We start from the raw sequence: 25,965 nt of genomic DNA on the forward strand, positions 1-25,965 counted from the left end.
ATTTAAATCTTCTCCTTCGAAACGACTTTTAACAATGTTTATTAAAAATTGATTTATAGAATTATGAGGGTTTACTCTATCATAATAATTATTTAAAAAATGTTCACATAATTCGATAAACATTGGAAGTACTCCTTTCAATTTTGGAAATATATTTACTACGGTTTGAGTTATGGAGGCTCTTGTCCTTATACAAGAGCGAATTGATTTGAATTTTGAGTTGCCATCAATTTTATTGTCCTGGAAATGTGATCCATGGACTAGGAATTGGCTGGAAGTCGGCCAATACAGTCTCCAATCTTGTTACAGCTTCATTCCGAGTCTCACGGTTCTTCTACTAATCTTATCATATTAGTTTCTTAAATGCTATCGGGATGCAGCTGCATAATTCCCGTTTCAGGGATTTCTCCATAAACCGTTTATAATGATTTTATCCGCTACTTACGGACACACTGTATGTGATTTCATATGTAATTACTTTCATTTGATTTTCTTTCCTTAATCAGCTTATTATGATTTTAATGGATATCTGATTTTTATTAATACACTCGCGGGGTATCTTAATTTATTTTTGTTGTTGATTATTAAAGGTCATTGAGCGTTCGTTGGTGAATTTATCGATATTTTTAAGATCTATTAATGTTAGGGGTGGGGATGCGGATATCGGTCGCCCGTACCGCGTTTCCTCTTCCCACCACTTCTTCTTTTGCTATCGAGCCTTAGTGTAGTACGCTTGTTTAATTTTTGGTAAAGTTTGGTCCGGCTTTCCTGGTTCCGCTTTAATCAACATGTGCAGTCGAATTAAATGAAAAAAGAAGGAACAGGATATCCAGATAAGGTTTGAATATTTTTGTATAGAATCATAATTATTAATAGTTTATTTTCTTGTTTTCGACCTGTTCGCTCGAGTTTTTTTATTATTTTATTTTTTTGACACTAAAGGAGTGTCTCTTACAATATTGACTCAGCCGACTCAATTTTCGTATTATTTTTTTTCTTTTGAGGTTATAATTTTGTTTAAATTCTTTTTTTGAGGAGAATCTTTTTGTAGATTTGTTATACTGTAATACCCCGTAGTTACGCGATAGGTGGGACTGACAGTAGCCGCGTAAATCGAAAATCGTGTAAGTCGAAATTCGATGAATACATATTATAAAATCAAGGATTAATAAATATTAATTTTGTTAAAAAAATGTATGTACAGGGTGGTTCAAATTCGATGTCCGAATGGGCTATCTCGGAAACTGTAAGAGTTAGAAAAAAGCAGCTAACATGTCTAGATCTGACATATTATGAGGGTTAAATAAATTCCAATTTCGAAAACCTAAAAGCGCTACCGTTAAAAAAACCGCGTAAGACGGGGTCGCGTAAGTCGAGGTTTTACTGTACTAATTTTTTTTGTTTGTTACTATAGACAGTCATTAATTTAACCAGTATAAGACCTTCTGCACACGGAGCTGCTCGTCGTAGACGAGTATTAGACGCAATTGTAGGAAGACGTACGCTTCAGTGCATCTCACGTGTTTTTAAATAAAAATCTGCATATGGCGACGCAGCGTCGCGACTTCGTCTAAACATGCGACTCGCAGTGTTGCCAACATGAGGGATATATCCCGATTCGGGAGATTTTTCAGTATTCCTAGAAACAAAGGGATATTCGTCTATTTTGAGAGATTTTTAATTTCTCGAAATTATTATATTATAAAATTTAAATATGTTTTTGTAATTTAACATTTGCACTATCTTCTAATTATAAGACGATCAATATTTAGTAATAGCGCTATCTATCAGAGATTTGCCGAACGTAATAAATTTGTCCGAAACAATTCGGGTATTTACCGCATAGAGGTTACTTCATGTTATGTCATATTCAATAATTGATTACGAGAGTAAACTGCGTAGAATCGTAGACTGTGTAGAGTACCGAGTCGGATTGTGTGTACTGTTTAGAGTGTATTGTTTAAAAAAATGGAAGATTCTTCATCAGATACGGAACATTTAGAACCTGCTCAAAAAAAAATTCCACCAAGAAAAAGGAATCAAAGTTTTCCAGGAATGTTGGTTGCAGGATCCCCATTTTAAAAACTAGTTAACAGCGGATAAGAAAAATAGAAATAAATGCAGGTAGTCGCACTTCCTTTAATCAATAAAATTAAATTAATTATAAAATAATTTATACAGCGTGTCCCGTATCTTCCGCATCAGAGCATTATACGGTTGTAGGATACATTATTCTGAAGCGATCTTTCTAATAAAATTTTTTCGAAATGTTTATAATAACCGCACGGGAACTGTTTTAAGGAACTGTTTTTCGTCCAATCAGCAGATAGCACATCAGACTCAGGTAATCGGTGCCACCCTCGGCCGGTTCGCTACGCCGATGATAACTCGTTTCCCACGTGTACTCACCAATAGATTCGTCATGGAAAGAGAAATAAACTTTTTCGATGAATCAAAGTCGTCCGTTATTGGTCGTCGTTAAACAGTTCCCGTGCGGTTATTATAAACATTTCGAAAAAAATTTATTAGAAAGATCGCTTCAGAATAATGTATTTTACAACCGTATAATGCTCTGATGCGGAAGATACGGGACACGCTGTATTTTTGTGTGAATATTATTAAATTTTAGATGTTCCGTTTGCAATGTAGAATTGACATGCGGCAAGAGTGAGTTATTAAGGCATTCTAAAAGACAAACACATCTGAAAAATATGTCCGCGATTAAAACGACAAAACCATTGGCTAATTATTTTGTTAGTAATGATAAAGATATACATGTTGATAATATTAAAAGAGCTGAAATTAAACTTTCTGTATTTTTCGCGGAGCACAATGTTGCTACCCAAGTTGTGGATCATTTAGTAGCTCTGTTAAAATGTATCAGGAAGTGCGAAACGATGCGCTGTTTTAGCGGAGTTGCAAGATTACTTTAACCAGAGCAAACAAACATTTTTTTAATTAGCAATTACACGTTGGTTGAGTCGGCACGACTGTGTAGTAAATAATTGGAATGTGTTAGAACATTTCTTTTTGCTAGCAATAACTGAGGATAAATTAAAAAGTGCAGAAACTATCCATAATGACATGAAACATATGTATTTAAAAGGGTATTTATATTTCATGAAGTATGCTCCAAGGTTTTTAAATTCCCTAAATTCATTATTTCAATCAAATAGTTAGCATATTAGTTCATAAATTACAAGGGCACTGTAATACTTTATTTATACAACTATGCACTAATTATTTAAAACCACATGTCAAACTGAACATTTCTTGCCATTAGATAAGATTAAATTAGGTGGTGAATGTGAAAGCTTTATAAAATCTTTACCGCTGGACGGTCAACAGGAGATTCAAAAAAATGTTTATCAAGTTTCAAATCGTGTCGAGCGGTTAAGGTTTTTAAAAAGAGTTTATTTTATTTAAATTCAAATTAAATCAAAACAACTTTTAAACTTGAAACTTATTTGTTTTATTTTATTGGAAAATTAACATATGACCCGACGCGCACGGTACAGCGATTAAAAGTAGACTTAATTAATTGTAGTGGTGCATCTAATTATATAGAAGCTACTTATCTCTAACTCCTACTTCTTATTTTATTGCAACCCTACAGGATTGGCGAATGTAACTCCTCCTTGCCTAGATTGAGGATCCTCCTGGATTCTCTTAATTTTAAAATTTTTGCTTTTAAAGAACTTTTTCATGAAATACACAATTAGTACGAAAACAATTATAACAATAATTATATAGAGTATATAACTATGGGTTTTGCCAAAATTTTTAATAGAATTCAATTTTTCTAAATTATTACTGTTAACAAATGTAAGATTCTCCAATTTTAATTTATTTGCATCAAATGTTATATTTAATACATTTTTATTTATAATTGGTATTGATATTGATGGCGTATCCATACTAACAGTATAAAAATTACGAATCATAATATCAGCTATCTTAAAAACACATTGATTTTTTCGATTAATTAAATATGTGCATTTTAATTTATGAATTTTTATCATTTTATTACAAATTTCTGACATTTCTGTTTCTTTAATTAATACAATTACCGTACCAAATTCATATTCAATTATTTCAAAATCTACTATCATTAAATTTATTAATTTACAATTTTCATTTACAATATTTCTGACTACTAACTGATATTCGCAACTTTGCAAATTTTTACTTTCAATCTGTTGTTTACACAAATACTGTTCTTCAAATAATTTTTCACAAATAGTATTACCAGTAATGTATTTATTTTCGTTTGATGCTATAAACTTAAATTGATTTTCAATTTGAATTAAGGTATCATTGACAATAGTTGGCAATGGATGAATTTCGTAATACTGAAATATTTCATTACTTATCAAAGGTATCTGTAAAATGATCGTGTATTTATCGTTCAATATCGTTCAATTATATCAACTTGTTCTAGTAATAAATCGAAAGAAAATTTATGGTTATCATCCAAGTGTATTAATTTAATTTCTTCTATCAATTTTGAAGGAGTTATTAATAGAGGGTGTACAATTCTCCTTTTCGCATAATTTAATACGTCTAAGTTCGTTCAAATTTCTTGCTGTCATTTCGTAGCATTCAATAATTTCATTTACATTTTTATCGAGCCATAATAACCCTAATTTATCGTCTAATCTTTTGATTTTATTTATAATCAGATCGAAATTATTTTGAACTTGAATATTAGTTTTATTTACCAATTTTGCCAAATAATGTAAACTATGATCAAGTTTTTCTTGATTTTTATCTAATTTTGTTATCAAATTGTCATACCTTTCTGCATCTGAATCATCAAGATTGCCTGTAATGGCTTTTATTAATTTCCCTGCTATATTTATTAGTGCTCTTTTATTTCTTTCTTTTAAACTCAAAATTTCCAATTTATCGCGTATTTCATTATGTAATTTAAAAATTAATTCTGCACTTTGGTTGCTAAATCTTACGTCTGAATTAATGAAATTAAAATTAGTGTTTATAGTATTAATAACTTTTCTTAAATCTATTTCTAATACTAATTCCGCGTTTGAATGACTGTTATATGCGATTATTAACTGATGTATAATCGCTCCATTAGAATCTTTCAACCCCATCTGTTGAACAGGGGTTGAACCGGTCGGTTGAACAGGGCTGTTGAACCGGTCGGTTGAACAGGGCTGTTGAACAGGGGTTGAACCGGTCGACCGGTTGAACAGGGGTTGAACCGGTCGGTTGAACAGGGCTGTTGAACAGGGGTTGAACCGGTCGGTTGAACAGGGATTGAACCGGTTGAACAGGGGTTGAACCGGTTGAACAGGGGTTGAACCGGTTGAACAGGGGTTGAACCGGTTGAACAGGGGTTGAACAGGGGTTGAACCGGTCGGTTGAACAGGGGTTGAACAGGGCTGTTGAACAGGGGTTGAACCGGTCGGTTGAACAGGGGTTGAACTCAATATCGTGAAATAATATTAATAATAATAATAATACTTACCTTAAAATAGGTTCTCTATTACTGATTGAGGGTAGGAGGAGGAGGAAGAGAAAATCACAAAAAATTAAAGTTAATACATATATTAAAAATTTAAATTAAACATACTCAAAAAATGATACTATTTTCTACTTAACCTACTTAAATATATTTAAACCATTACGTTTCCGCAATTTTCATCTTTCATCTTACCTAAAACCGCTTTATTTTGCAAGGGGATGTCAAACCGATTATCGGGACTGTAGTTAGATGTATCAAATTTATCTAAATTTAATTTATCGTTATACACATCGTCAGATTTAATTAGTACGGTGAAACTGTCGGTATCCATGTAACACAACTGAACGTCCTCGCCGTATTTAGGTTTTAAAAAATCATAATAAAAATCATACATTAATAATTTTGACAGTTCTAAAACTGTAAAACCAACGTATAGAGGCTTATCGTAGGATACATGAAGACGCTCCATTTGAATTGCCGAAAACGTTTCTGTGAATACTTTAACATTTTTAAAATTTAATTTAGCGATTAAACTCCGAGCTCCAAGTCTAGGTCTACCTGCGGTTTTGCCAGACCTGATATCATCCCAACTGGTTACTAAGCGGATGTCAACTCGCTTATCAACATTTTCCATGGTTTTACCGAAAACTGCGTTGTTCATTAATTTAAAAAAATCCTTTTCAAAATCATTTTTACCCGATTGGCGTAACTCTGTATTTTTACCGATATATGACTTTTCCCCTTAATTTGGAAGGGGATTGTTTAAACGATAAAACTCTGTTAACGTTACTTATAATTAATCCGTGCGCAACGGCTTGTTTTAAATTTCTGTAATGAATTACATAATTTGTCTTATCAAATAAATTTGGAATTAATCGTTTATCGCTCTCGCATTTACAGTTAGGGGGGATTAAATTCTCGGCTAAGAAAGGTAGATCATTATGTAGGTTGTGCAAGTGTTCGGGATACGCAATATCCACGTCTAAAATATATCCGAAATCGGAATCATCGGGTATATTATTAAAATCTAAATTTTGAATTTCGTTTTCAGTCAACCATTTAAAGTCGGAAACGGGTAAATATTGAGACATTGCCCACCCATACAAATTGTTAGCGTCTCAATACATTAGAAATTTAGAGGGCGAATTAGCATCATAATTTTCCATGTATTTATTATTTGCTTTAGCATGACGTAGGGAGCATTGGGAAATGCCCCCACGGATACCTTTTTTAATGAAATGAACTTGATCAATATCCGTCAACAATTCCAATTTAATTTTAGTGAATTTCAACATGGCATCCCAAGATAGCCCCGGTGCCGTATAATAATGCGCAGGATCTAAACCGTACGTTTTAAAACAAACTTGCCTGAATTTTTCAAATACATCAGCTAATAAAAGAACATCAGTCTTTAAGTACAAGTCGGAATATTGTTTCAAATTTTGACAATTAAATTTTTCCCACACACATTGAGCGTGCAAATATTGGTCATCGCTTATATCTTCTAAATTTAATTTGTTGTAAAACATGCTCTTAGGTGGTAGTGATGTATCATTTAGTTTATCGAAAGAGGTTATATAATTATAGGGAAATATACCCTTTTTCGTTAACAATTTAAAATGTTCCGGGTGTGGAAAGAATTTACGTATATTGTTAAAGTCATATATTTCGAGGTTGCCGGCTAAAGAATCTAATGAAGATGCCATAAATCTAAATGAATCCACAAATCTTAATTTAAAAAAGATATTTTAAAGACTATCACGAAGCGATCACGTGATCCGATAGGCGCGGCTGACAATATCATGAGGTGATCACGGGATCAAATAGAAGCTGTTGTAGCGGAGTTTATAATTTCCAAGTATTCCATCACATAAAAATTAATTTCCGATAAATTATTTAAACAGAATTCATCATCATCATCATCTTCGTCGTCAACTAGCTGTAGGGATTTAATGTATTCCCAAAAATTTAATCCATCCAAAAGGTTCATTTTATAGGTAATTAGCTTCTCCATTGCCAAAATCTTATCGACATCCGTTGAATGAAGTAAAATCGGTATGAATACGCCACTTTCAGAATCCTCAATCACATACGTTAGATACAGGTAATCTTCATCGTCAAATTCAACCTTTAGATTACCCTCGGCCAATGGTAGTGTCTGTGAGGAAACCTTTACATTGAAACGTATCAGTTTAAGGGTAGAAATTAGGTGCTCCCAATCTTGACGTAAAAATGTAATTTGATGTGACTGAGATTCCAAACCTTTACATGTTCTTACTACGAACTTTACACAGGTTGTACCCTCTCTAGCGACGCTAATCCCAACTTTAATGTTGAAAGATTCGCTTGAAAATTGCGTTTCGCCGATAAATTTAGTCTCCTTTTTTATTAGTTTAAGATACCGTTTCCACTGCGTACCGACTGAATTCCAATAATCCAAGTCCGTCTCTTCGCAGACGTCGCTCACTCCTTCGATGTCCATTTCCAATGTAGAACTGAATTTAAATGTATGCAGCGAGTACGTATAATTAATTACCCCCTCCCCATCTCAATAATTTACGGGAATTGAGGGATTGGTCGAAATTATTGCGGAGAGGAGGGATTTCTACTGGCGTATATATACTAGCGTATATATTAAAATAACTCTCGCAATGTACATGTTTGCGTGATGGAGGTTAGACAGTGAATGCGTGAAGGATGTATAAGGATTCAAAAATAAATACAATAAATAAAAGTTAATATATGTATTATAAAAATTTAACAAATTCTTATATAACACGTCTATGTAAATTACATAAAAAATTCTTTAAAATTATGGCGTTATTTTGCGAGCAAACTGCGGGAGCATCGTTGTGGAACCAGCATGGATTGGAAGTTGCCGTCAATTTAGTATCTTCTTCAACCTCCTTCTCGGAAAACTCCGAGGCAATATCCCTGACCGTTAAATTCCGATGACATCGGAACCGACAATAGGGTCTGCTTTCCAAAAACTCCCTCTTCTGGCTGCCCTTCACATACACCTCATCATAGAACGACAGTATATCATCCAGTAAATTTAACCTCATCGACAGATCCATCCATCCTCCAATGTACGATAGTTTATGGTGATTTCGCTCTAAATACCTGGCGGAACGTTGATCTTGAACCGATAAGCATCGAAAGGGTCTGTCGGCCTTGAAGTGGAGATGTACGGCGATGATCAGGTCCAGAAGCGTGAATTCTTTAACTATGAATTCAGAGTCAATATAAAACCCCTGAATATCAACTACCGCTCTACGTGACTCCATAACTCAGACTATGACGTGCGATCGAAATTGATTCAATTAATAACGATTGAGACCTCCCCACTCAACGGTTTATGGGTATACATAGATTCCTGTATTAGGATACAGTATGACTTCGTGACCGACGGTCGCGTACCTCGAAATCTTCAAACCGACCAGGGCAAAGAATTCTACAACAGCCACTTTAAGCGGTTAATGTCGGATTTTAAAATTAATCATTTTTCAACGTATAGCGTTATGAGAGCGTCGATGGCTGAACGTGTAATTCGAACCGTTAAACAGAGGATATACAAGTTCTTCAGTCTATATGGAAATCATAAATGGGTTGGGTTGGGTTGGGTTGGGTGCACCTATTAAAAGATATAACATCTCGATATAACAGTACGAAACATTCGACTACGAAAATGAAGCCATCGGAAATAAATTCGAAATCCGTAGAGAAAACACTTCTCGATACGGTGTACAATCATATTAAAATTGCTGGCAGAGGAAAGTTTAGAGTTGGAGATACCGTTCGTATCAGTAAATATAAACATGTGTTTGATAAAGGATATCTACCCAACTGGACCGCTGAATTGTTTAAAATCGTTAAAGTGAAAATAACAGATCCAATTTCATATTTATTGGAGGACGTGCGTGGCCAGCCGATTAAAGGTGCTTTTTACGAATTCGAACTTCAAAGGACCGCTCAACCCAACGTTTACCTCGTTGAAAAGGTGTTGAAAAGGAAGAAGGATAAGTTGTACGTAAAATGGTTGGGATTCGATTCATCGCATAATTCTTGGATATCAAATAAAGATATATCATAAAATTTCTCTATATCGTTGTGAATTATTTTTTAAATAAAATTTAATTTTTAAACATCTATTTTATGGAATTTTACTCGAGTTTCCTTTTCCTTAAGTAACCACATTTGATAAGGGTTTGCTGCATAAGAACGTTGCAGCCAAGTTCTTTCCTTAGGAAAACAAACACTTGATAAGGGTATACTGTAAAGGGTATAAAGCCCTATGCAATACCGTTTTACCGCATTTTCTCTTATACAATGTATAATAAAAGAGGTGAGCTCTAAATTGTTAAAGTTTAGTTTAAGTTTTGAGTTTAAAATTCATATTTTTTTTTTTTCAGTCAAAATAATAATAAAGGAGTTAGCGGGGAGGCTTCTACTTCCCCATTTAAAAGTAAGTCTCCCTTCGGGGTTTAATTTCATTGATTTAATTCGTTTCTATCTTTAATTTTAGAAGGTGCCAAAAACGATTTTCGCGTCGAGGCTGCTACCTCGATACAAGTGTCCGAGGGGTTATACGTCCCTCGGACCAGGATTATTTTATAAAGATATGGAGACGTATGTCTCCATATTATATAAATTAGAAAGTGTGTTTAATCTTTTTACATTGTTATTATATTTATATTAATTTTCATTTTTTAATTTATTTAGATTAAAATGCCCTGACCTGAATTTAATTTGTTTTATTTATCAAATTTCCATACCCTACATATAACATTATTTAAAAATAGTAGTTTCGGTTTACACTAAATCTACAAACATGTTCTTAATGATACTTTTGTATACTATTATAATATCCTTATTTGAAATGGTTTAATAACGAGCTACTTCTACTATTAAGAATTTGTAACCATGCATTTATCAGCTAAAAATCGATGAATCACTTCAGAACATTCTACTCTTAAATTTAATTTAAAATTTGGGCGCTTCAAGCAGAACGCGCACCACATTAATTCATTCTTAAAGATACTTTTATGTTCCGTTCTAATGTTCCCTCGATTTTTTTGGTGATTGTATCGAAATCCGTCTTTAGTTTCTAAAACATCCATTTCTATTAGAAGCAAATGCGTTTCAATTTCTCTTTTATTAATATAGATGTTTAAAATTCTTTTGTTTTCTTTCACTTCTTCTTGTACTTCAGTTGGTTTCTCATGTAGATAGATAAAAAGTTGATTATTTTTATTGTCTATTGGTTCTTCACTAATTGGAATTGTGTTAATTATTTCGGAATTTTGATTGCTATTTAAACTTTCATTATCATCATCTAAGTTTATTGATCCGTTGTTTGCCAAAATACTTTCATTATCAATGTGATTTATTTGGATTCTACTTAGTGCATCTGCATTAACGTTCATTTTACCTTTTTTGTATACGACTTTGTAGTTAAATTCCTGGAGATAAATCTTCCAACGTTGTAACTTGAGGTTATTGTCTTTTAAATTATGTATCCACAATAGAGGTCGATGGTCGGTTACAAGAGTGAATTCTGTTCCATAGATATACGGACGGAACTGCTTACAAGCATAAACGACTGACAATAGTTCTTTCTCTACAGTAGAATATTTTAATTCTGTTTTAGATAGGGTTCTACTTGCGTAAGCTATTGGTTTGTCTTTGCCAATTGTTCCTTGACTCAGCACGGCTCCAATTGCGACGTTGCTTGCATCTGTGGTGATTATGAATGGTCTTGTAAAATCAGGATATTGTAAAATGGGATCGTTGCACAATAAATTTTTACACATTTCGAAACAATTTTTATATTTGGATGTGAATTCAATTTCTTTATCCTTGGCCAAATATTGTGTTATTGGTTTTAATAATTTCGCATAGTTTTTAATGAATTTTTGATAATATCCCAATAACCCAGTGCATGATTTTATTTCACGTTTAGTTCTTGGTAAGGGAAATTTTTGTATTGCTTCGATTTTCGAAGGATCAGGTTTTATTCCTTTTTCGGTTATTAAGTGTCACAAATACTTGATCTCCTTTTTTAAGAAATCACACTTGTCTAAAGATATCTTAACTCCATTCTGCTTTAGTCTTTCAAATACCTTTTGCAACCGTACTTTGTGTTCTTACAATGAGGTACTGAATATAATAATATCGTCAAGATACACGTGACATATATCCTCGGTGAGTCCTCGTAACATACTGTTCATCGTCCTTTGGAAGGTTGAGGGTGCGTTACTTAACTCAAATGACATTCTCTCGAACTCGTATTGACCTTGATTTGTAATAAACGCAGTTTTATATTTATCTGATTCTTTTAGTTCAATTTGATGATAGCCACTTGCTAAATCTAAACAGGAAAAATAGTTTGCTCTTCCCAATTTATCTAATATCTCGTTAATATTAGGCAAGGGATACCGATCTTTTATTGTTTTATCATTGAGACGTCGATAATCGATTACCATCCTCCATTTAGGAATTCCGGATGCGTCTAATTTCTTTGGTACCAACGCTATTGGACTTGCCCATGGGGAACAACTATCTCTGATGATCCCTTGTGATTTTAAATTTTCAATTTGCCTTTTTGTTTCTTTTTGTTGAACATATGGTTGTCGATATGGCTTCTGATAAACAGGTACTTCATCTGATAAATTTATTTCGTGTTTTATTTCCGAATGAAATGTTAAAGGAATTCTTTCATCATGTATAATTTCTGGATATTGATGTAACAAGTTCTTTATCACCGATTTTTCTTCGTTGTTTAGATGATCTAAACGTAACTTTTTACTAATGTTTTCTCTTTGAATTTTAATTACTTGTTGTTTTGTAAGTGTTTTGTTTGTTTCATACTGTTTTACGTCAAGTTCTTCAAGTTCGTCAGGATTACAATTTAGTTGTACAGGATATTCGTTAAAGTTTGTTATTTCTACTAAACATTCGTAGTTATTAACACTTACTAATGCATTAGGTATTTCTACGTTCTTTATTATTTCGCAATGATGTATTAAAAATTGTCCTTCCTTGTTAGTTGCAGGTATTTTAACAATTTGTCGTGTTCGTTGGGGTAGATAAATTACAGTTTTATTAAAATAAAATGGTATACTCGAATTTTTAGTTTGTAACGTTTTTGATTGATAATCTAATTTAGCTCCCATCATTTCTAAATTATCGCTACCTAGGATTCCATCGAATTTTTCAGAAAAATCTATTATATTGAAACAATAATTGTTTTCGTAATCATTAAAAGTTTTACAGCTGGGTAAATTCAATTTATAACAGTGTTTTGTTAATTCATGCATAGTTTTTACTACATATGGTTCATAATAATGATACTCTTGAAAATAACTTTTTGCTAATTTTGAAGATATAGCCGAATGTGTTGCACCAGTATCGATTAAAATTTTGACATTATCTAACTCTGGTAACATGATATAAGGTAATTTTTGAAGAGTTTTGAAAATTTACTTCAACTACGGATTCTGATGTGGTGAGGCTGTTATAGGAAAATTTATAGGATCGAATGCGAAGATTGTGATCGGTTTTATATAGGACAGACAGGCAGGAACATCCAAACCAGGTTTAAGGAACATCTTAAATGTAATAACTCCGCAATATACCAACACCTAAAAGAAAATAATCATAAAACCAGTCTCAATTGTACAAAAATACTAAAGAATATTAAAAAATCCAAACTTTTAGATTTATACGAGGAACTTCTACACTGGTAATTTAAAAAACAAACTTATTAACAACATAACGGATATCAACAATTTTAGATTCTTTATAAAATACATTTAATTTCTTCGCGCGCAAGTCTATTATTCACAACGATAGGTTTTTTATTCTTTGTTAAAAACCTGTATAGCACGAATTATAAACAATAAGATTCGGATACCGTTTTTAAAAAGTTTTATTTCTTGTTGTTTTAACTACAATAGTTTCGTACAGACTAAATTAAAAAATGAATAAACGTAAATTGAAACAAATAAAGAAAAATTTAACTAAGCATATAAAAATAATAGTAATCTTAATTCTAGGAATCGTCGGGTGTCTGTCATTCCGGGAACAATATACCGATTGGTAACTTTAATTTTAGGAGATACACCCAACACGGACGTACGTATAAGTATACTTGAATCGCAAGAGTAGTGGATCGGAGAGCAGTCAGTCGTTTGACATCGTTCAATGATAAGAAATATTATAAAAATAATAACTAATATAATAAATGAAATTCAAATAAGACAAAGCAAATTCTTAATTCTAAAAATAAAAACAATTCGTAAGTAACTGAAATAAACTTTGTAAAACAACAAATAAAACAAAAAACTATAAAAATAAAATATTTTTTATATTAGGTGTTCAAATAAACCACCATTCTGTGCTAAACAATAGCCCAATCTATCGTAAAAACACTAAGCCAGCCCAAACATTTCATTTTTGGGGATATTGTGTACGAGCCGCATAAACTTTGTGTTCATTGTCACGACTCCAATATCGAGCAACGCTGGGATTATGCCGACCATGCAAAGGAAATGTAGATTCATCGGTAAATAAAATGTTTTTTATAAAATCAACATTTCCGTTGGCCATTTCCATCATAGTAAAGCAAAATTCCGCCCTTGTAATTCCTGACTTTTTTGTACCTTGTACGACCTGTACTCGTGTTTCTTTAATGTTTTTAGGACGGCAACATGGCTGATAGCAAACGTCTCCGCAACTTGTCTGCTTGACTGATTTTTATCGCGTTCAACATCAGCACATATCATCGTATCACGTAACTCATCTCTTTTACCCCTTCGTAATTTGTGTTTCTGTGGAGACACACATCCATGTCGCTCAAAGTTTTTAATAATATTTGAAATTGTTCCGCGACTAGGAATTGATCTGTTTTCATAGGCCACAGGAAACAAATTAATTATTTGGGCTACAGAATTGCCACCATAAAACCATTTTATAATCTGTACCTTTTCCGCTACAGTAAACATCTTAGTTTTACTTTGCTAGGGTTAACTGCAAAGCGATGCGACCAACTTCGCCTCTCAACAATCTATGAACGATTCAATTTGTGCATTACCCCTACGCTTGTTTATCCCCCACTTAACGACACCGAATATACACACACACGTATACTTATACGTACGTCCGTGTTGGGTGTATCTCCTAAAATTAAAGTTACCAATCGGTATAACTCACGCATCCCATTCTTGTTTTTTCTTATTTTTAAGACCAGTCGTTCTTTAACTGTTGTACTTTCGCGTTTATACTTTTAGATCAACTGACATTCTTTGAACATTTTGTTAGTATTGTTTTTCGTCCTTTTCAAGTAAGTTACATAAACTCTGTTCATTAAGTTATGTTTTATGTTTTTCAAATTCCCTTGTAGTGGTTCGACCCTTTTGTTTTTCTTAAGGATTTTTACATGTTCTTTGAGTGACCTTTTCTAATTTACTTCAATGAAATGATTTATATATATATGTATACGATTTCCCGATTACTCATATGTGTACCACGTTGACGGTAACTATTCCGTTCTTTGTATCAATTTTTTTTACCAACTATTTAATTTTAACTTTAGTTGTACCTGAAGAAGGCTACTTGTTAGCCGAAACATGTTGTACTGAAAAAGATAAATAAAGAAATCTTTTGGAAAATTACTAATCTATCTCTTGTTTTAATAGATAGAATTTTTGGCCAAGAACCTGGATCGTTTGCATCAAAACTTAAAGTAGACATTGATAGCATGGATACATTAGAACAGGAAGCTACATTTCTTTCATCTTCAACTGTGTTTGTTCCAGCTTCTGTTTCTTGCGTATCTACTTTTCCTATTTGTTCGGATTGCTCTGATGTTAGTGTAGCATCAGTTTGAGTTGAAACTTTTTGTTCTTTTTTTTTGTGAATGTGTTGATTCTGTAAAAAATTTATTTAACGAACCAGCCAACGCTTGATCAATTTCTAATTGTCTGGCTTTTCTTTTTTAGTACTGAGCCCCCGACAAAGTTGTTGGCTTGTTCTTTTCCGACATCTACAAAGCCGCAACATGTTATTTAATGGTCGTTAAAACTCGGAACAACTGCATTTACTTGATTCTATTTGACATTTCAAACACGGTTGGAGACAGAGTCGTAGTACAGTCACGACAAGGATTCGCGAATTTAATGATGCAAATTACTCGATATGATTTAAAAAAGAATAAGAAATAGGCAAATAGCTTACGTTCTATGCTTGATCATTAAACTTTTCATATACAAAAATGTTTCACAAAACTGTTTCTTTTATTTAGGTTTTATCTTGTTTACATACATGCATACAATGTGTCAATGTGTGATAAAATCATTTTAAATGGTTTATGGAAAAATCCCTGAAACGGGTCTAAAGATCTAAATTTTTTGCAATTTCTTCGTGTAGGAAGAATCCAAGTGCATTCTGAATCTAGTGCAGTCAATTTTAATATTGGTTGCATAAGAAAATTTAAATCTTCTCCTTCGAAACGACTTTTAATAATGTTTATTAAAAATTGATTTATAGAATTATGAGGGTTTACTCTATTATAATAATTATTTAAAAAATGTTTACATAATTCGATAAACATTGGAATCAATGAATTTGACGTCGACCTCAACACACCTCTCGGAAGTTCAAAAACATCGCACCACAAAAACACCACCACACGACGAACTACTAACAACAATCCAAAATCTGACGTTAACGTGTCAAGCACTAGTGACTACCATTACACAACAACAACAACAACAGGACAAAAAATTTGGAAAATCAAATAAATTCTTTGACTACCCAATTTCAAAACATACCAACAAATACGTCGAAGAATTGTAATTGTAATTGTTTTCACAATTCTCGAGATAGACATCGTTCTTCGTCACGTCACTCGCGGAATAGATCTAATTCTACGAGTTATTCGACTATTTGTTGGTATCACCGTAAATTTGGAGACAACGCGGTTAAATGTGGAGGAACATATTGCAAATTTTATAATTCCTTCACCGACAAAAACAAAAATTTTCCATCGACATCAAAAAACTAATAAAGGTTTCAAAAGAAAAACAAAATTTTTCCAAATTCAAAATTTTGACAAAAAGTCAACCTCAATTTACGGTAAATTCTGTCAGTTCGCGACTTTTCATTTTTGACAATCAAAATAACCTAAATTTTTTAATTGACACTGGAGCTGACATTTCGGTTCTACCTCACAAATTATATCCGAAACGTAACCAAGATACCAACTCACACCTTTCTGCCGCTAATGGTACTACAATTACTACATACGGTAAAAAAATGCTTACAATTTCATTAAATCTAAGAAGGAATTTCCCATTCGTATTTACTATAGCTAATGTTAGTAAACCAATCATTGGTGCGGATTTCCTTCATGCGTTTGGTATCTTGGTGGATATAAAAAAGAAGCGATTGGTAGATTCGAAAACCAATTTGTTTTCAATTGGTTCCATTGTCAAAAATACTATTCCAACTCCCAAAATTTTTTCTTTTGAAACCAAATATACAACACTCTTAAAAAAATTTCCAAAATTAACGTCTACACCGGACTTTACAAAACCAGTTGGACATAACACTCGACACAGAATTGTTACCAACTCACACTTACCGTTTTGTCGTCCCCGACGTTTAGACGTGCACAAACACAACATTGCAAAGAAAGAATTCGAACAAATGGTGGCATTAGGAATCTGCCGACCCTCTTCTTCTTCTACAGCGTCGCCTCTTCACATGGTTCCTAAGAAAGATTCCAACGATTGGAGACCATGTGGAGACTACCGACAACTCAACAACATCACAGTTCCAGATCGTTATCCTCTTCCGCACATTCAAGATTTTAACTTACATTTACACAATTGCAAATTTTTTTCAAAATTAGATCTGGTACGAGCTTATCACCAAATTCCTGTAGAAGAAGACGATATTCCTAAAACGGCTATCACTACACCGTTTGGTCTGTTCGAATTCACGAGAATGCCTTTCGGTTTACGTAATGCGGCACAAACCTTTCAAAGATTTATAAACGAAGTTCTATCTGGCTTAGATTTCCTATTCGTATATCTAGATGATATTCTAGTAGCCAGTCGCAATGAAGAAGAACATTATCTTCATTTACAACAATTGTTTGAGAGGTTAAGCTCTTGTAATATTAATATACAACCAACAAAATGTGTTTTTGGAGTTACAGATTTAAATTTCCTAAGTCATCAAATTTCTGCTGAAGGCGTTCGCCCTTCGCAATCTAAGGTTAATGCCATAACTGAATTTCCAAAACCAACCACACTAAAACAATTACAGCGATTCTTAGGAATGATAAATTTTTATCACAGATTTTTACCAAACATCTCAAACATTTTAGCTCCTTTACATCATTTATCAAAAACACTTTATTCACAAAAACTTAAATCAATCACTTCTTGGACACACCATCACGACATTTCTTTCACTACAGCCAAAGAACTTTTATCAAAATCCGTCACTCTTGCACACCCATCACCACAAGCAACTCTTTCACTGACGACTGACGCCTCAAGTAAAGGTATAGGAGCAGTTTTATCACAGACTATAGACAATAAAACACAACCTTTAGCGTTTTTTTCTCAAAAATTATCTTCAAGCCAAATAAATTATTCAACTTTTGATAGAGAATTGTTAGCAATTTACACTAGTATCAAATTCTTTAAACATTTTTTACATGGACATCAATTTGTAGTTTACACTGATCACAAACCTCTAATCAACACAATTTTTTCTAACACAGAAAGAACTCCACGTCAGACACGATATCTTACTTACATAACACAATTCACATCAGATATCAGGTACATTACAGGAGAATCAAACATTGTAGCGGACACGTTGTCCAGAACAAATATTGATTCTCTAAATTCACAGTACCCTGACACACAAACCTTAAAAAACGCGCAATTTAACGATACAGAATTAACACATTTACTAAACAAACAATACTCAAAGACACAAACTACTAAATATAACCTATCGCAACAAACAACATCACATTCAGATGTAAAGCTTTGGTGCGACATTTCAACAAACAATCCTCGAACATACATACCACAAAAATTTCGTAAAACAATTTTCAACAAATTTCACAACTTAACACATCCTGGTATTCGCGCTACTACACACATCATCAAAACACGATTCTTGTGGCCTCACATGACAAAACACATTCAGTTATGGACAAAAACCTGTTTGCGATGTCAACAAACAAAAGTTCAAAAGTACACAAAATCACCTATTAGTAAAATTCCGATACCAAAATTAAGATTCGATCATATCCACATTGATTTGGTCGGTCCTCTCACTCCGTCCCTTGGCTGCACATATGTGCTCACCGTAATAGATCGTTTCACGCGTTGGCCAGAAGCTTTTCCTCTCAAAGATATTGGTTCTTCTTCTATTGCGGATACTTTGTTTCGGCATTATTTCAGCCGATTTGGCATTCCTAGCACTATAACCCATGATCAGGGACGACAATTCGAATCAAAACTCTTTTCAAAATTTCACACCCTTCTAGGAACACGTCAAATTCATACATCCACCTTCCATCCCCAAAGCAACGGAATTTTAGAAAGGTTTCACCGTTCTTTAAAAACAGCCATAACTGCCAGAGGTAACACTACGAGGTGGAACAATGATCTTCCCTTGGTTCTCCTAGGCCTCAGATCATCTCTTAAGGAAGACCTAGGTTGTTCATCTGCTGAACTTGTATACGGTCAACCACTTAGGCTTCCAGGAGAATTTTTTGTTAATATTCAACACCCTTTGGAATCTGATCCATTGCTATCTAGTTTACGAGAAACATTCTCTTGTTTGAAACCAGTAAACACAGTTTTTCATTCCAACCAAAAACCATTTATTCATAAAGATTTATTCATTTCAAAATTTGTTTTTGTCAAAATTAATGGGATTCAAGCCTCTTTAACACCAAGATATGAAGGCCCATTTAAAGTGATAAAAACATTTCCGAAATATTTTGTAATTTTCAAAAATAACAAGGAAGTAGCTGTTAACATCAACAACCTTAAACCAGCATTTCTTTTAAAAGAAAATTCAACTTGTCACCACAGCGAGGCAATCAATTCTCATGATATAAAAATTCAAAAAAAAGTTACTTTCAATTTTTAAATATGATTTATTTTTTCTTTAACCACCATATTCCTCTTTTTATTAATCTTTTTATTATAGGAGGGGAAGTGGCTGTAGCATGCTGTGCACACGACATGTACAAAACAAAGGAGAACGTTACTATATAAAATTATTAATATTATTATCATTCAAAATAATCAATCGATTTTATCAGTCCTGTGAATGTAGTTCGTATTATTATTTATTAAAATATTAATTTATATTGTGGATACATACATACCGTATTTTCTCGAATCTTATCCGCACTCGAATCTAATCCGCACCTCGATTTTAAAAATGCAATGATGGTAAAAAAAGTTGGTTTTCCAATGTAATCCACATCCGATTGTAATCCGCATTTGATTTTAGAGCATACAAAATTTGTAAAAAGGGTGCGGATTAGATTCGAGAATATACGGTATATATCCACAGTACTCCTTTCAATTTTGGAATTATATTTACTACGGTTTGAGTTATGGAGGCTCTTGTCCTTATACAAGAGCGAATTGATTTGAATTTTGAGTTGCCATCAATTTTATTGTCCTGGAAATGTGATCCATGGACTCTTTGGAATTGGCTGGAAGTCGGCCAATACGGTCTCCAATCTTGTTACAGTTTCATTTCGAGTCTCACGGTTCTTCTACTAATCTTATCATATTAGTTTCTTAAATGCTATGGGATGCAGCTGCATAATTCCCGTTTCAGGGATTTTTTCATAAACCGTTTATAATGATTTTATCCGCTACTTACGGACACACTGTATGTGATTTCATATGTAATTACTTTCATTTGATTTTCTTTCCTTAATCAGTTTATTATGATTTTAATGGATATCTAATTTTTATTAATACACTCGCGGGGTATCTTAATTTATTTTTGTTGTTGATTATTAAAGGTCATTAGGTGTTCGTTGGTAAATTTATCGATATTCTTAAGATCCATTAATATTAGGGGTGGGGATGCGGATATCGGTCGTCCGTACCGCGTTTCCTCTTCCCACCACTTCTTCTTTTGCTATCGAGCCTTAGTGTAGTACGCTTGTTTAATTTTTGGTAAAGTTTGTTCCGGCTTTCCTGGTTCCGCTTTAATCAACACGTGCAGTCGCATTAAATGAAAAAAGAAGGAACAGGATTTCCAGATAAGGTTTGAATATTTTTGTATAGAATCTAAATTATTAATAGTTTATTTTCTTGTTTTCGACCTGTTCGCTCGAGTTTTTTTATTATTTTATTTTTTTTGACATTAAAGGAGTGTCTCTTACAATATTGACTCAGCCGACTCAATTTTCGTGTTATTGTTTTTTCTTTTCAGGTTATAATTTTGTTTAAATTCTTTTTTTGAGGAGAATTTTTTTGTAGATTTGTTATACTAATTTTTTTTTGTTTGTTATTATAGACAGTTATTAATTTAACCAGTATAAGACCTTCTGCACACAGAGCTGCTCGTCATAGACGAGTATTAGACGCAATTGTAGGAAGACGTACGCTTCAGTGCATCTCACGTGTTTTTAAATAAAAATCAGCATATGGCGACGCAGCGTCGCGACTTCGTCTAAACATGCGACTCGCAGTGTTGCCAACTTGAGAGATATATCCCGATTCGGGAGATTTTTCAGTATTCCTAGAAACAAAGGGATATTCGTCTATTTTGAGAGATTTTTAATTTCTCAAAATTATTATATTATAAAATTTAAATATGTTTTTGTAATTTGACATTTGCACTATCTTCTAATTATAAGACGATCAATATTTAGTAATAGCGCCATCTATCGTAAACCGTGTAGAGTACCGAGTCGGATTGTCTTTACTGTATAGAGTGTATTGTTTAAAAAAATGGAAGATTCTTCATCAGATACGGAACATTTAGAACATCCTCAAAAAAAGTTCCACCAAGAAAAAGGAACGAAAGTTTTCCAGGAATGTTGGTTGCAGGATCCCCATTTTAAAAACTAGTTAACAGCGGATAAGAAAAATAAAAATAAATGCAGGTAGTCGCGCTTCCTTTAATCAATAAAATTAAATTAATTATAAAATAATTTATATTTCTGTGTGAACATTATTAAATTTTAGATGTTCCGTTTGTAATGTAGAATTGACATGCGGCAAGAGTGAGTTATTAAGGCATTCTAATAGACAAAAACTTCTGAAAATATGTCAGCGGTTAAAACGACAAAACCATTGGCTAATTATTTTGTTAGTAATGATAAAGATATACATGTTGATAATATTAAAAGAGCTGAAATTAAACTTTCTGTATTTTTCGCGGAGCACAATGTTGCTACCCAAGTTGTGGATCATTTAGTAGCTCTGTTAAAATGTATCAGGAAGTGCGAAACGATGCGCTGTTTTAGCGGAGTTGCAAGATTACTTTAACCAGAGCAAACAAAAAATTTTTAATTAGTAACTACACGTTGGTTGAGTCGGCACGACTGTGTAGTACGAATTTTAAATAATTGGAATGTGTTAGAACATTTCTTTTTACTAGCAATAACTGAGGATAAATTAAAAAGTGCAGAAACTATCCACAATGACATGAAAAATATGTATTTAAAAGGGTATTTATATTTCATGAAGTATGCTCCAAGTTTTTTAAATTCCCTTAATTCATTATTTCAATCAAATAGTCAGTTCATAAATTACATGGGCACTGTAATACTTTATTTATACGACTATGCACTAATTATTTAAAACCGGATGTCAAACTGAACATTTCTTGCCATTAGATAAGATTAAATTAGGTGATGAGTGTGAAAGCTTTATAAAATCTTTACCACTGGACGGTCAACAGGAGATTCGAAAAAATGTTTATCATTTTACGTAACCGCCACTACTGAAATTTTAAAACGATTTCCACTTAACACTTAATAATCACATTTTTAAAGCAATGGAATTTTTAAATCCCCAAGTGGCATTTTCAACTAAGAAGAATTCTGATATTGATATAGTTGGATTGGCTGTTGATTTTTTTAATTTCATTGCCACTGACATATCAAATGAGTGGCAGAAACTAGCTACTTCATTCGATGAAACTGAAATCGATGTGGCTTCAAATTGGATGAAAAAAAATTTTAATAACGACCACTTATTTACAAATTTAGGAAAACTTGCCAATATTATTTTAACATTGCCTCATACAAATGCTGAAGCAGAAAGAATTTTTTCCATGGTAACAGATATTAAAATGAAAAAAGGAAATAGAACGGGCGAGGAAACATTAAATGCAATGTGCGTTATTCGTAACGCTTTACAACAGAATAATTAAACATGCGTTGATTATCCCACCCCAAACGACTTATTACAAAAATATGTATGTATATAAAGAATTTTATAGTTTTAAGGACTGATTAGTACTATCGGAAAACATATTTATATGATTTCTAACTTAATATGTTTGATTTTAAATATATTTTTTATTAAGTTTTATATTTTATAGGAGTATTAGTAGTTAAAAACTACTTACTTTGAAATTTTATGTTAGTCTTTTCTATTTAAAAACAATTTTTAAATTTATTTGTAGTTTTTTTTTTGCTTAATAGATGGGATTTTTAAAGCACTGCGCATGGGACTTTTTGTTACATTGTGTTGGTACCACTGCATGCGAGCTGCATTTTGCCCGGTGCGGTACCCAGTATAAATAATAACAGTAAAGATGGATGATGAAAGTGATCAAATGGTGAAATTTGTTCAATTAATTGAAAATTACCAATGGTTATACAATCATACTTTACTAGAATACTCTAGAAAGGATCGTACCGAAAAAGCTTAGTCTGCAATAGGCCCAAAATTGAAATAGACAGAAAATTTCAAAATTGTTTAATATATTACTTCAATTCGATAAAAATTCGGGCGATATTCTTCTAGAAAAAAGGCTTAGGTTATATTTTTGAACGCGCATTTTTTGAGATAAAATTGAAATGTACAGGTATCCCAAAATTGAGATACCATGCTTAAGTTGACATTTTTAAATAGGAACCCCATCATTTTTTTGTTGCATTTATGGATTCTACGTAAAATTCAGAGTATTTTTCATGTTACACGTAATTCAGCTGTCTTCGAAAAAAATGGCAATTAAAAAAGAACTGCTATTTTATTTCGGATAAATAAAATTTTTGGAAATTTTCAATTACTAAAAGTAAGTGGTAACTACTGCGAATGGAACTAAGATGCATACTGCCAGAGTACATACATTATGTATAGATTAAAATTATGTTAGAATTCTTTTTCGTTATACCATTATTGGCCCTGAGAAGGGCCTTTGTGTGGCGGCTTGTGAGAAAGCCCTTAATTGTAATAAATTGCAGAGCTCATTTTTTTTTTGGTAAACCTCTCTTTTTCGTGGACGACGATTTCAATTGTGCAGCACCACCAGCGACTTTCTTGGCGGTTTTGGGTTTCGGCGCTTTCGGCTTTTTCGTTGGTCCCTTGGTAACTTTTTTAGCTTTTGATGGTGCTTTTCTAACCGTGGTGGTTTTTTTGACTGCGGCAGTAGTAGAGCTGGTTACTTTCTTTTCTCCGACCGTTGGCGACTTTTTGGCTTTTACTGCAGCCTTCTTTTTGCTTTCAACAACAGGGGAACCGGACACCGGCGTTGTTTTTGCCTTCGCAGGTGAGGAGGATTTCTTCGTAGAGGCAGCTCGAGCTTTGGCCCTTTTAGATACGGCGGCGGCAGGTTTCTTTTTAAGGGAGGAAGTCGTTACTCTGCCTGACTTTTTTGCAGAGGCCGATGCCAGTTTAAACGATCCTGACGCACCTTTACCTTTAGTTTGGACAATACCGCCTGCAGCGATGGCGGTCTTCAGGAATTTCTTAATAAACGGAGCCATCTTCTCAGCGTCAACTTTGTAATTAGAAGTCATGTACTTTTTAATAGCTTGAAGCGACGAACCGTTGCGTTCCTTAAGGGTCTTAATCGCGTTATTCACCATTTCGGATGTGGGTGGATGGGTGGCTTTTGATCGTTGGCTTTTCTTTTTCTTCGTCGACGAATCGGAGGAGGAACCACCGCCGGCAGCTTTGTTTTTTACGGGTGAAGTGTTTTCCGTTTCGGAAGATACGGGGGTTTGCTGTTCCGTTTGTTGTACATCCGTCATTGTAGCGGCAGTTTGTAACAAAAATATTTTTTACAAAAACTCACGTGCACGAATGTCAACTTCGTACAAGTTATTCACAAACATTTTCCTCAGAAAATTGAACCCAACGTTGAATGTACATACCGAAGCCGAAAACCCGTCCAAAGTCGATTTTCCTCCGTTCGCACTGCTGGCATCACAACGGCGGTCTCGTGTTCGCAACTTTCTAGAAAAAGGAACCCGCTTGTGTTGGCGTCGCGACGTAAATATTCCCGTTAGGTATTTCAGTATAGTGGAAGAAGTTAACTCGTCGTCTACGTAAAAATTTTACTTGTGGGGGTACGATTTCGTTGTGTAGCGACGGTTGAAAGTATAAGATGTCATTGACGTGACCGTCGTCGTAAACTTTAGCGTCGTCGAATTTCGCGCGTATGTAAAAACGGACTGAATTTTCAATGAGAATAGCTTTCTTAAACGTTTTAAAACCACGAGGTGTGTAAATTTTATCAATATGTCTAAGCTTTTATCCTTAAAACGAGGACGATGCGATCGGCAATTCCACATTGGTCGCGAGTTTTCTCGTTGTTTCGAACATTATTGCCGACGTCGAGGACGCGAGAAAAGTGGTATATTGCGGCTCTAATTTAGGGATTACGTTTTCGTGTAAGCGTCGTATCATGCAAATACCTTCACGTGAGTGAAAAGTGAAATATTCGAGTGTTATATTCACACCGCCAATGTCGGTCGTTACGCATTTACTCAAGTCATTCATTCATTGCTATTAGTTTTTAGGTTCATATGGTCAATATGATACCAATTATGTATATCAAATCTAATTTCTATTATTCTATACTTAATAGTATAATATATGCATATATTTTTCCTTTCACACACTTTATCATATCTAAGTGTTGTGTAAACTTATTTAGACCTGGTTAATGTTGTTAAGTGTTGTGTTTTATATTGATTATGTTTTAGCTTATTGACGAAACTTGTTTTGACCGTTATTAAATAATATTATTTTAATTCAATGGATTATTTGGAGTTTCCCTTTAGAGAAGAATGTCACAAAACATGAAGCAGATACTGCGACATGAGATTTATCCCGCAAAAATGTTTTGAATACGTTTTAAAATCAACGTATTTAGGTTAATTAGGTAACAATAGCGATTAAACATGAAGGCAACTTATACTCAAATAATTGTTGTAAATGATGATAATG

At 33.4% G+C, this 25,965-nt stretch overlaps 1 protein-coding gene and 1 long non-coding RNA gene across 2 annotated transcripts; one reads left to right on the top strand and one right to left on the bottom strand.

Annotated features, from left to right (window-relative positions):
- Positions 1–694: 694 nt before the first annotated feature.
- LOC139430574 (uncharacterized) lies at positions 695–10,231 on the top strand. Its single transcript, XR_011640980.1, has 3 exons — positions 695–838; positions 9,901–9,953; positions 10,014–10,231. It is a non-coding gene; the product is annotated as an uncharacterized lncRNA (long non-coding RNA).
- A 13,676-nt stretch (positions 10,232–23,907) lies between these two features.
- LOC139430805 (histone H1-like) lies at positions 23,908–24,846 on the bottom strand. Its single transcript, XM_071198127.1, has one exon. It carries the CDS (start codon positions 24,762–24,764, stop codon positions 23,979–23,981), a length of 786 nt encoding a protein of 261 aa, XP_071054228.1. The 5' UTR covers positions 24,765–24,846; the 3' UTR covers positions 23,908–23,978.
- Positions 24,847–25,965: the final 1,119 nt, after the last annotated feature.

The sequence above is a fragment of the Onthophagus taurus genome, chromosome 7 (genome assembly GCF_036711975.1).
Source record: "Onthophagus taurus isolate NC chromosome 7, IU_Otau_3.0, whole genome shotgun sequence".
Classification (NCBI taxonomy): domain Eukaryota; kingdom Metazoa; phylum Arthropoda; class Insecta; order Coleoptera; family Scarabaeidae; genus Onthophagus; species Onthophagus taurus.

Bases quoted from the DNA above. Each gene is read 5' to 3' on its own strand.
- LOC139430805 (XM_071198127.1), bottom strand. From the start codon at position 24,764: ATGACGGATGTACAACAAACGGAACAGCAAACCCCCGTATCTTCCGAA.